Source organism: Calonectris borealis, chromosome 16 (genome assembly GCF_964195595.1).
Source record: "Calonectris borealis chromosome 16, bCalBor7.hap1.2, whole genome shotgun sequence".
NCBI classification, from domain to species: domain Eukaryota; kingdom Metazoa; phylum Chordata; class Aves; order Procellariiformes; family Procellariidae; genus Calonectris; species Calonectris borealis.
The window spans coordinates 12,851,004-12,863,997 of record NC_134327.1 but is presented as its reverse complement, the minus strand read 5'-3'; the positions used below and the strand labels follow the sequence as shown (position 1 = coordinate 12,863,997).

The following is a 12,994-nucleotide window of genomic DNA, read 5'->3' as shown; positions in this document are numbered from 1 at the left end:
TTTTACCTTTTCTCCCTTTCTCCTCCACCAGTCAGTTTTTAAGCCAATTGTACTATTTTCTCTGGCTTTGTTAAACTTTATACTGCAGATAGGGCAGTTCTTTAAAAAAAAAAAAAAAAAAAAAAAAATCCAATAGTGATGCTGCATTGTGGAACTTGTGGGCTCACTTTAGGCCTTCTGTTTGTGTTTCTTGATTCCCCCAGTTCCCAGATGTGCAGTGACTCATCCTACTGAACAATGGGAACAGCATCTCTTATTCCTTCACTTGGTCCCACTTGGCAAAACTGTTACTCAGAGGATATGTATTGCAGAGGGAGAAGAGATTAGCAGTGAGAGAATGAATCATCCGAGCGTTTGTGGTAACTCTTGTGTGGTGAGCAAGAAGTTAAGGAAGACTTATGGTCTATACTGTGCTCTTGTGTACTAAAAAGGAGTATCTGAATTATGTAAAATTCATAACTCGGAGGTCATTCTTCCCTCCCTCGCCACTGTCCTGGAAAACACAGGGGATGGATGGGAGACAGCGTTTTGACATCTTGATTTATTATCATGAAGAGGAAAAAAAACCAGCTAGCTGATTTGTATCAACAGCAAAATAGATGGTCATCTCAGACTTTCTTGATACAACTTTTAAAATGTGAAATAGACTAATAGACTATCTGTTAAACATTAAAAAAAAAATAAGAAATGCTTCACTGACACTCTGCTGTGACTGTGACAGAATGGTGCTTTGTATCCAAGTACAGTGCTGGTTGAAATGAAATAATGTCTTTCAGATTTTAAGAACATTATTTATGAATACTGTTAGAATTTTTTTTTAAGGAAATAGTGTACTAACAGGGAAATACAAGAAGATTTGAGTCTTTTTAAATCTGAAAAGACAGAAGCTCAACAATCTTCTGTGAACGTAGTTGATCTGGGAAAGTTTGTGAGCTGCCACAGTTTTTCTTGACGCACCAGCCTGTAAAAGATTGACACATCTGACCTGGACCTTTTTTGTTTGTTTTTAAGTGAACATACCATGATGTGATTATCTTTAGTTATTTAAATATAGTATAATTAGTATAAATAGCTTTGATGGCTTCCATTTCTATTTTGCTGCTTGCAAACATAGTTCAAAATAGATTGCAATGCTCAAAAGACTACTTAATTTTTTTCATTAGAACTATTAAAATAGTAAGATTGAAGATGTCAATCTGCGTAAAGATATTTTTAGTATCTGATGAATCAATTGCAAATATTAGCGGCCACTTCTATAGGATGTCATGCCAGTGAACCAGAAATAACTGGCTAAGATTTGGAAAAGGAGAGCATTTGAAGTGCTAAGCCAGCTTTTGAATGTAGTTGAATGGCTACATGACTTTGGAGAAACCCTAAGAATTTGCACTGAAAAAGCCCAAACAGCTTGTTTGTGGCCAGTGTCTTAAAGAGAAAAAAAAAGTTCAACATGAAAGAGGTAGCTGATACTTTTTGATTTTGATACTAATTTGCCTTGAATGAAAAACCTACCTTGATGAACAATTTGTAAACTCTGTGTGTGTGTTTTATATACATGCATATATATATACACACACACAAGTGCATTTGTTTGTATGTGTGTATAATACCCAAAGCATGAGATGGCTTTGCATAAATAATAATTTATTGACGGAATTCAAAATTGCATTCAAGTGCAGCTTGATAGAAAGCTATATAAACTTAACTTCTAGATCTAATTGATATTGCGATCTATTTCCCCTGGATGACAAGGAAAAAATTAAAAGCTAAATGAATGTTCAGTTAATACAATTGTTCTGATTAAAAATACTAATACAAAACAGTCCTAACACCTGGAGTTTCCATATTTTCCTCATTTAAATAAATTACAAGTTATTCATCAAGTTAGTTGGTGCTGTCTGCAGTTGTTCTGTGCTGCCTGCTCGATGAACTGAAATAGCCCACATGCTTCCCAGAAGCAACCAACTTTTCTGTGAATCAGACCAAGATGTAGAGCAAGGTTACTTGAGAAGTTTTTGGAGCAGGAATTGAATCCACCCTTCCATAGGCCGTAACACAGGACTTAATCAAGGAATCAACTTTAAAGTAGGGGGTTCCAAGTGTGTGGTGTGGGTTTGGGGTGGGGTTTTTTTGTTTCTTGGTTTGTTTTTTTTTTTTTCCCCTCCCCTTTCCTTCAGGTTTGTGTGCTTTAATGTTTTGAGCTTTTCTTCACTTCAAACCCTGTGGAGTTTGTCAGGGATTTGTTGTTTTGACTGGAAACAGATATTTTGACTTAAGTACTGGATGTTTTTGAATTCTATGCTGGAAGAGAATATTCAGACATCTTCAGATCTGTCAGACCATGCATATGGTGTTCACACCTGTTCCAGCAACCTGACTTGGTTACTCAGCTATCCAAGTGTTCTGCAATTACTGCTTAAAATTTCCCAGAATTAATTATTTGGCTTAACCGCAATGTTACAAAGAGCTATATAAGAAACTAGAGGAGTCTAGTTTCCCTAAACCACTGCAGAAACGAACATGTATTTTTCTCATTAATCAGATTATTTTCTTACCTCCTTATAAGTGTGCAAAATGTTAAACTGATTGATGCGTGGGGCAGGAAACAGGGGCGGCACAAGCCGTAAATCAGGTAAACTTGCTTGTGTGTCCCAGCAGTTTACATGCGTACAGCTGTTTCCTGCTCTCAGCGTGGGAGGGTATGTGGACAAGGCGAGGACTCTTAAAGCAACTGGGTAGAAAATAGAAACAAGTTGTATCGGAGATGGCCCGTTTGCAGTCTTGTTGCACATCTAAAGGCATTGTGTAGGACAAAGCACAATAGATAGAGAAGGGTTTGGGGTTTCTTTATAGCTTCAGTGACTTTTTCTTTTCAGGCTCACCCATCTCCTAAATATGACTAATGCTGTACAGGAAAACCTTTTCTCTTATTCATGCGGTCTGTGATATCTCTTCTGATCCAACAGAGTGCCAAAAAATACAGGAAATTACTTTCACCTTATGAAAATTCATGATTGTAAGGAAGCTCTTGGAGCAATTGTTCTTTGGAAACTTCCCCCCAAAAAAGTCATCTTTTCTGCTGGTAATCCACTGTAAATCTTTTGTGATACATGGTAGCTTTTTGCAAATATGCATGTTCTCTGTCCTTTATGAAAAGTTCCAGTTTTAAATGTTAGGAGATAATAGGTTACAGCTCCTTTTTGTCTATGCCTTACGCTGAAAGTATGTACACTGAATCCTCTGGTCTGCAGTCTGATTCTTCAAAATGAACTGTTGTGGTGGCATCTGTTTACAGTTGTAAGGGGAGGGGAATAATTTTATTCTGCTGTCTCAAGCCTATGGTGTAGAGAGAATGTATGGTTTAAGCATTTATATTGCTGTTGGAATCTGAGATGATATTTTGAGAATGTTCTCGTTCTGAATTAGTGACTTGGTGAGGGCACCTACTGTCAGTTTGTTTGTTACTGACACGGCCCTGGTCTGTGATATATATAATACGTTTTGCTGCCTAAAATTATTAAAAGGCAGCAAGATTTTCCATTTTATCATTCTTATGACATTGCTACAACTGCAAGACATATGTCCTAAACAATGAAGAATGCTTTCTTACTGAACAGATCATCTTCATCTGAAGAAATGAAAGGGAAGTGTTTGAAAGAGAATGGGCTTCTGCCAAAGATAGTTTCACTCCAGAAGTAAAGTCTGCATCTATATGGAAACAATTTTATTACTTCTAAAAAGTATGTGTAGGGCTTCTTGTATCCACTAATGCGAAGTGGCACTTGATTTGAGTGTGATACATGAGCAAGCTTTTTTAAAAAAAAAAAAAAAAACAAAACAAAACAAAACCCACAAAACCTCTTACGCATTTTCACCCAAGAATAAATTTTCTTTGTAAACATTGCCTGTATTCTTCTCAATATAACTGCTAAAGCATTTTGTACAAGATCAGCAAATCCATTATTAAAACCCTTGAGCCTAAAAGGGAAACTATCTGTAAAAGAGAAAGTCCTTCGGAATGTTTCTTTTTTTTTTTTTTTGGACAAGTAAGCCTAGCTTAAATTATCAGAAATTGTGGGTGACTTAAATCTTTCACTTTTCTAAAGATATGCCAACCAGTCTAGGATATGCTTTTGTTCACGTTATGAATTTTAAACAAAATATATTGGCTTCTAATAAATGTTTCACTTACTCCCACTCAGTGTCAATTAACTGCATTCATCATGCAATGGGAAAAAAAATAATTCTTTAAGCCAAAGCAAAGGACTGACTTTAATAACACTTCCTTTTCATTGTGGAGATTTACTGGATAGCTTTGAGCATTTATTCAGATCTCTACTCAACTTCGATTTTTCTAGAACTAATAGAGAATTGCTTTTGAAGAAATACTACCTTACCTACATGTCGGTAGTGTATTATGGCAGCTCCACTTCATTACCAGCAGTTTATGTGAATTAAGCTATGCAGTATATCTATTGTTCCAGCTCCTGAAGCATATCAGGATGTTGTCCAAGCTTCCACATGTGATACTGCTATGTTAGACCTCAGTGTGTGTTGGAAAGTGAAAACACAGTTGGATTTGCTATCCTAGAAACAAGCTTAGTTCCCATCTCTTTCCTTTCCACAGGGTGAATCAGTGAAATACTTCCTGGATAACCTGGATCGGATTGGTCAGCTGGTAAGACATACCTTCTCTTTCTGAACCAAAAGAGCTCAAAGAGATAATGGAAGCCTGGGTGTGCTATGACTAATGCTTTTTGGGGGCAGGGATTCGTGGGGTTTTTTGGTTTTTAAATAGCAATGCATTAAATAACTTCTAAGTTCTTTACTCTAGAAATAGTGAACTCCAGCCTTATGAAACTGAAGCTTAGTATTTGCTTAATCTTTTTTGACAGACAACAAATATTGTTTATGGAAGTTTTATTTATGCACATATTTTCTTTTATCAGTCCTTCTATGCAGTCTGTGAATCTCATTCAGTTTTCATGATGATCTGATGGCTGGTGCTACTTAAGGTAGCAGGATGAAAAATCCTGAAATAAAAAAAATCACTAGCACTTGTAGGATTCAAAATCAGTAATGAAAACATCTGTCAAGAGTCTAGGAGGAGAAAGAAGGGAAATTATTTTCCTAAATAGTAACAGTGATAAGCTTCTGAAGAACAGATCCCTCTACAGTGGTGGGCTGGGCCACAACCTGCGGTAGAACACGTTGCTGTACTCGCTGGTCATGGACTGTGAACCTGGAAGAAGTATTTCCACTAAAGCTTGCAAGATGTCCTTTGTAAGAGTAATGAATTGTGAAAAACTAGATTTAAAAAAAAATCCTTTCAGTGATGATTTGGAGATCTGCTTTACTGAACACTACCTAAATGGCAATAACACTGCGGCTAAGAATTTCATAATGATAAAATAGATTTCAGCCTGAAAATGGGAGGCTTGAAGGATAAAAATGTGAACGAGTGAATTGGTCCTATATTTTTATTCTCATATGTCTCAGGATCTTCTGTAGCTGTTTACCAATATGTTGAGATAAATGGTCAACAGTCCGTTATTTTAAAGTTAAGTATTCATTCTTCACCTGATAACTAGAAAAACATGGCTCTTGTTGATTTTTTTTTTTCCCCTCCCTCCCCCCATTGCTTCAATATTCTGGCATTAGCCAGCATTTTTGAAGGACATTTTGACACTTTTCTCCTTTCTTTTACAGAATTATTTCCCCAGCAAACAAGATATTTTGCTGGCTAGAAAAGCCACCAAGGGGATAGTAGAGCATGATTTCATCATTAAAAAAATACCTTTCAAGATGGTGGATGTAGGTGGACAGAGATCTCAGCGTCAAAAGTGGTTCCAGTGCTTTGATGGAATAACTTCAATTTTGTTTATGGTCTCCTCCAGTGAATACGATCAGGTTCTCATGGAAGACAGGCGCACAAATAGACTTGTGGAGTCCATGAATATCTTTGAGACAATAGTCAATAACAAGCTTTTCTTTAATGTTTCCATTATCCTATTCCTCAACAAGATGGATCTTCTTGTAGAGAAAGTAAAGACTGTCAGCATTAAGAAGTATTTCTCGGACTTCAAAGGCGACCCTCACAGGCTAGAAGATGTTCAACGTTATCTGGTGCAGTGCTTTGACAGAAAGAGGAGAAACCGTAGTAAGCCGCTCTTCCATCACTTCACCACTGCCATAGACACTGAAAACATCCGCTTTGTGTTTCATGCCGTGAAGGACACGATCCTTCAAGAGAATCTGAAGGATATCATGTTGCAGTGAAGGAGAGCAGCCAATGTTCTGTTAAAATTTGCCGGAGGGTTAGATCAAAGTTTTTATCTTTTCTTTATGGCCCTTGCATGTGGTGTAGGACCCATGCTAATTACTTGGCTCAGGAATGCTGTAAACTAGCCAGTCCAAACAGAGGAGCTATAGGCCGAAGGAGTCAAATGTTGATGTTAGCTACTGAATCATTTGGACTAGAAACACTACTGAAACATGGCCGTTGTAGGTTCTGTACCTAGTTTGGAATGCTGAATAACACAACCACCTTCTGCCTTCTTAGAAAAGAGAAATCTCTGACAAACCATGTATGGAAGACACGTTTTAAATGAATATGCTCATTTTTCAGAGACGCTAGTTGTACAAACTGCCTTTTTTGTTGTTTGGAGGTGCTGAATCGATCAAACTAATCTAAATGTAATGAGATTGGTAGCCGTGTTGGAGAACGTTAATGGAAGTTCTGTTCTTAACCCTTAGGAAGGTAACCAGATCTTGCGTGCATGTTCAGCTTTGCCAGGGGTCTGGAATCCACTTATCAAGGTGGATGCACAGCTCTTGTCTGAAGGTTTTGCATGAGTCTCCTGAGGCAAAAGTCTACAACTGTATAAGGAAACCCATGTTGGAGTAAATTGGATGGGAAGCTAAGGCCTCGCTGATACGGAGAAGGGTTTATTTTGCACTATGTTTAAAGGATATTACATCATGGGGGAACTGATTTCCGTGGTGAAGCGGCCTGTGCTAGAGCACCTGACCATGTATCTGCACAGTGGGTTCTCGGGTGAGATGTACTTCATGGATATTCAGCACTGTTCTCACACCCGCAGTTGGCAGTAGCTGTGAAGGTTCAGTATCTCGTGTGACAGGACTTTATCTATATTCAAAAGTTTGAAAGCTGATTAAACTCTTAAGCGAAGGTTTTGGTAGTACAGCAGCTGCTTGATTAGTTCCCAACAGCTGACCTTATATAAGACTGAAGAGACCCTAGAGATCCCAGTTTACAGCTGCACTGATGTATTTGGACAGCAAGACCTTGCTGTAAAATTAGCCTTTAATCTGTGTCTTAATGGGATCTTTAGCCTATAGTAATGCACATGTAATTCTGAGTACAGTCAAGTTAGGAGTTGCCCATTTTGGGCAATGGTTTGTGTGTAAAATTGCAAGAGGCTATGAATAATGTTGATATGAACTGTTAATTTCCTAGCTCTCTCAATCTGTGTAACTAACTATCAGGTGCCTTTTTTGTGTACAGACGTATCGGATCGTTTCTACTACAGTGGGGGACAAACTGAAGATCTGCCTCTTACATCAACATTGTAGTGCTATCCTTTAGGTAGTTTTCAAACATAGTTTACTGTGCAATTTTTGTCATAGGTTTTATCCAAGAATAAAACCTGAAGGGCTGTTTGTACCCGTAAAAAGTCAGAAGATTCCCTGGAGTTCTTAGCCCCTTTGAGCCTGTAATGGCATCTCAAAACAAGCAATGCTTTACTTCAGCTGGTAATCCCATGGGGAATGTGGTCAAAAAAAGTCCTGTTCCGTTGTCCTTTCATGTTAATTTGGATAAAATGTGGAATCTTTCTTCCCCTCTGAAGCTTGCAGATGTTCATATCAGTATTTTTGTGTAGTTTCCTAATGTGGCAGTCTTCTGGCTTTCTTTGTGCAGGCTTCAGAGTGGAAAAGATGTGGCTATTTCAGTGCTGTGTAACGCGCACAGTATCGAGGGAAGAATCAAGTGAAAAGTTGCAGATGGGAAAATCTAACTTAAATTTGAGCAAACTTAAACAGGAATTAGCTTCCTTGTAACAAGTCTTATTTTTGCCAGGACCAACTCTGTCTTTTAAATATTTATTCATTTTTAACCTTGAAGGGGAAAAATGTTATGTGACTCTAATATTCAGATGGAGGGGAAACTCTTAAGATTATTACATTTGAAAAGGTAAATGTTTCAACACAGAGTGATGCAGACAAGTTTATTCATCATATAAGGTTCGTTTCTCTAAGCTGGCTGATTTGTTTGGCTGAAGGCTAAGACTGTTTTCAAAGTTTTCAAAAATTCTTGGAGTTCTTGGTAGTGGTTTCCACTTCACACAAGACACTGGGAAAGAGGAGGCAGTTATGGGCTGACCTGACTTCTAAGTTGACTTGACTTCATTTCCTAGTTTGCTGTGAGCTTTATTCTTTCACTAAATTTTCTAGATGGGTTAATATTATGCTTGTTTTCTCAAAGGAGTTAAACATTCCCTTTCAACTGTATTTTTTCTCAAGAATTACCTCAGTTTTATGTCTGAATCTACTGTAGTTTTACCTGGGAGGCATAGCATGGAATTTCCTGTTCTGTTTTTCTCTTCGTGCTCATCCATGGTTTTGTATCCTTAGTCACCGGATGGATTTGAAACTCTGAACAGAGCTAATAATGCAACTTATATTTTAAGTAACTTAATCTGCACCTGGAAAAGAAGCAGCATGAGATATCTCATATTGAGCTCTCAAGCATGTGTTTTTGTATGATATGGCAGTTTTGCACACTAAATCAGAGTTTTCGGGAACCAGTTTGATCCCCTCAGGCCCATTATTGCCTGCCTTTTTATTGATAAAACGAGTCTAAGCTTGATGCTTTAGACTGAGGATAAAGATCAGTAGTTTGGCTCTGTAGGCTCTGTGTTCTGTCAAACTTTGATAGTGATGGTTCACACCAGGAACCCAAGATCAGGAAACTCTTTTTGCAAAAGTCGAGCATTTCTCAAGTTTGCAAAGGATCTGGCCTATGAGTAAAAAGGACTTTTTTTTTAAGTGGCAACTTTCTCTGCAAAATACACTCCACTTCTTGCTACAACTGAGAGGTTTTGTGTTTGGTTTTTTTCAAGGTAAGTTGTAGTATAATAAAGCCAGAAAATCATGTTATGGTAAACCAGTTAATTATTAAAGCAGAACTTAAGTCGTACAAATATCTCGGGACAGGCTTGGTCGGTTGCTTAGTCCTTTCACAAGAAACAAATAGAAAACTTTATTTTAAGTGACATCCTGGAGAACTTTGCAGGTAAACACAGCTGGAGAGAACATCTTTTTTTGTTAACTTTATAGGCTTATTGTTCATTTGGCTAGTCAGGAAATGGGTCACAGGCAGGATGATAATCAGATGGAGACCTTGAAAAACTTTTTTTTTAAAAAAAAAAAAAAAACACCCTTTTGCTGTCCCTCCTCTTGACACCCGCAGGTCAATGACCAGTGATGGGGTGTTGCAAATGGGTTGTCTCTTGCAAGGACAAAGAGAGGAAGTGCTTGCAGCATGTGCTTGCAGGAGAGACTTATGTAATCTTGCAGTTTAAGTAGAAAAACTAACTAAATGGGAGTCAAACACTACTTTGTATTTATTGTCCTCAAAACAGGCTTTAAGCTAATACAGCGTGTCAGTCAGTACCATTCCTTCAGATTGCAGTGCTGTCATTCTCTGAACAATTCTTAGATGGCATTATGAGGTGACATGGTGAATTGGAATTAAAAAGGAAGAATAGTTTTCTGTAAGTGACATATTTAATAGGCAGTTGTCACTTTGACGGAATTAAGTAGTTCTTAATGTTGAAAATGAATTAATATAGATTATGGAATGGAAATTACTGGCCACTCAACTTTACACTACAACTCAAAGATGCTTCCAGTTTGATAAAAAGAATTTATCTTCTTTTATTTAATATGGCAGCATAGATTATTTGACTTATTAACTTGATAATATATTCAGTTTTTTAAAATACTGCTGTGTAAAACCTAGAACTAGGCATGTTACAAGCATGAAGAAGCTCCTGAAGATGACCCTTTACTGGCTTTCTGAGCCAACTAAAGCCTGAACCTCAGCCAAGCAGACAGAGTGGAGAAACTAACAGCAAAAAAACTGTAGTGAAATGGAGTAGGAAGAGCTCATCTGTATGTGGCACTGGAGACAACAATGTAATTCCACTAGGATAGCCAAAGTAGTTTTTGGTATGAAAAATGGTGCATTTGAAAAGTGTGTCCCATCCTATCCACGTGTCATCCCCCTATCCCCATGTCCCCATCCGCCCCAGGTATTCACCAGTCCTGGTTACTGTAATCTGCAAAGAATTGTAGAATTAAAGAAATTAAAAGAATAGACATGGAACCACTGAAGAAACTAGCAGCTTTCTTTAGTGACAGACAACTACCTTCCACAGAATACCGTTTTAGAAAACAAGCCCTTTGCTGCCTTTAGATGGCTGTCTTTGTGGATATTAACTTCATGTTTTGGAGTCTTTACTATGTATGTACCTCTTCAGTTCTCCTGGAAAAAACAACATGCTGCTGCATGGAACTACAGGATTTCTGTAAAAGGCCCTTCTGATTTTCAATACTGAGTTTTGACACCTGACTTAGCTTTGCTGTGACATTAAATTTTCAGGGGTACTTGCTGAGTTGGTAGACAATTTGATGCATGCCAGCTTGAGACACAAACACAAGATGCAATAACACCTCCATACACTGCAGCTTGTCATGTAAGCCAAACACTGATCTCTCACGATGAGAACTATATTGATTCCTGTAAATTTAGTAGTAGCCTCTTTTCTATATCATTTTTCTAGTATGAAATCACATGATGTAGTCAGGGGTTTTAATACAGCACTGCCAACTCTTTACCTCAGTACGCTATTAATTCTGTAACACAGGAAGTGGTGGGTAGGGTGTTTCAGTAGCAACCATAAAACATCTGTGCCTACTTCTGTGAGTGGGTTTTTAACAGATTTCTAGGAAGCATCCGTTATGGGACAGGAAGACTGGCATGGTCTGGGCCAGACTTGGGCCGAGTTAATATTGACTCCACACACTTCTAGATGAGGACTGTCTAGCCTAGCGAGGAAGTAATTGGCAAGACAATACAAGACCTAGTGCTTTTTAATATTACCTGTTTTGTGATTAGCTGGGGTGATCTCTGCTTTGTGCTGTGAAGTGGGCACTTCTTTGTTTTAACACTAATCTTTTTTTACATAGATGGAAATGAGTAAAGCCAGGATATTTGGAGCTGAAACTGCCACTGCTAACCAGGTGATGCTATTCTCTGCTCATCTTGGTGGTTGGACAGTTTAGCTTGATTCTTGTCGGTTTTATCTTTCTGATGGCATTTGGAAAGCGGTGTTGAAGTTTGTCTACGTGTCGATATGCTTGTTTTCTAATTGGGTGGGGAGTATGGAGGTACTAGATTGACAGTGCTAGTGGTTCTGTGCCTGGCTTGATGAACTGTATCACAACCTAGCTCTTGGCGTATATCCGAAGTGAAAATACTCACAGTCGGAGAGAAAAAAAGAGCAGCGCTGACTTCCAAGGTGGGCATTCTGGTAAAAAAGCCAAAGTATGTTGGAAGGGAGCAAGAGAGGGGAGCTATTTTCTAAACAGATCCCAAAAGCTGATGGTGCTTGAAGACTGACTGTATTGAAGTGAAATGCCATCTGCATTGACCCCAAAAGCTTTGAGTGACTCCAGAGAGCTAGTGGCTGTGAATTAACAGCAGCAGGCTGGCAAGGCCGGCCCTGCTGCAGCTGCACACCCTTCCATTGTAAATCTCTCTTCATCTGTTCGTAACTGAGTGCTAAAACTCAATTCCTACTAGAACACGGTATGCAGATCTCTGGCCAGACAGTGCATCTTAACTCCTTTCTAACAGCTACTTAAACTTTCTTCAAGATATCAGAGTGTTAGTATTTCAGGGAAATGGCTAGATAACAGACTGTTTCCATTATTTGAGTAAAAACTAATACTGGTGGAGAGCAAAATTTTTGGATAAGTAGGACCCGAGAAAGACCCCATCTCGTGAGGGAAGTATCAGATTTGGAGTAGCACTGCTTCTCTGCTAATACTTCCCGTCAATCTCTTGCGCTGAGCTTCTGTGCAGGTGGTTGGGCACAAAAGCTGAGAGAAGATAGCAGGGAGAAGGGGGATGTGGAAGAGAAATGATCTTTTGGTAGTTCACAAGACTTGGAAAGCGTGCTTGGTGGGCTTAGGTTTGAAAACGTGTTCAAACTCCCGTTTGCATTGAAGCCATTAACTGTCTTTAGGATAATGAGCGTTTTTCCAGTGAACAGGTTTCGTTATCTGGCATGTGTAATGGGCTTGAATTGATGATACACGTTAAACAGTATTTCTGGAGACTCCACTTAACAAAATGGCTAGTATTTATTGCTCTTGTGATGAATTGTCTTGTTTATGGAATCAATATGTATGAAAGCAAACTGACAAAACAAAGTTATCTTGTGACACAATCATGTAGCTAGGAAGCCAATTAATGTTATCTTTTATTCTGCAGTTTACTTGCTCTCTGGTGCCTATGCATTGTAACACACATACTATGCAATATCATTCTTTTTTTAAACCAGTTCACTGCATTGGGCAGGAAAGGCCTGAGTTTAGCCTTAATTTTCTAACAATTCACAAGTACTTTAAAAACAGTGACAAACTAAAAGAAGGTGAAAAATGCATAAAGTAAAAGCACAGTTCCAGACTGCTCACATAAGTGTCTTTCTAGCACCAAAACAGCATCCACGATAGAAGCAGCTACTTGCTGTAATAGTTTCAATTTATGAAAACTGTGTACTAGATAAAATTATATTGTGATGTGTAAAAAGTGTATTTTATAGCTTTGGTGACTTAGTTTACTGTTTTGTATATATGAATTTTATAAATCTATTAAAACTTGACTTGTTATACTGTTCTTCGTGGG

The 12,994-nt window shown here is 38.2% G+C and overlaps 2 protein-coding genes across 2 annotated transcripts in view; one reads left to right on the top strand and one right to left on the bottom strand.

Moving 5' to 3' along the window:
• Positions 1-12,985, top strand: part of GNA12 (G protein subunit alpha 12) — a 44,789-nt gene extending 31,804 nt beyond the window's left edge. Inside the window, exons 3-4 of the mRNA XM_075165309.1 lie at positions 4,625-4,675; positions 5,707-12,985. Coding sequence (XP_075021410.1) covers positions 4,625-4,675; positions 5,707-6,276 — 621 coding nt within the window. The 3' untranslated portion in view covers positions 6,277-12,985. The remainder of the gene's footprint in view (positions 1-4,624; positions 4,676-5,706) is intronic.
• The window catches only part of EIF3B (eukaryotic translation initiation factor 3 subunit B), a 396,012-nt gene that overhangs the window by 45,439 nt on the left and 337,579 nt on the right, over positions 1-12,994 (bottom strand). The gene's annotated exons all lie outside the window — the stretch shown is intronic.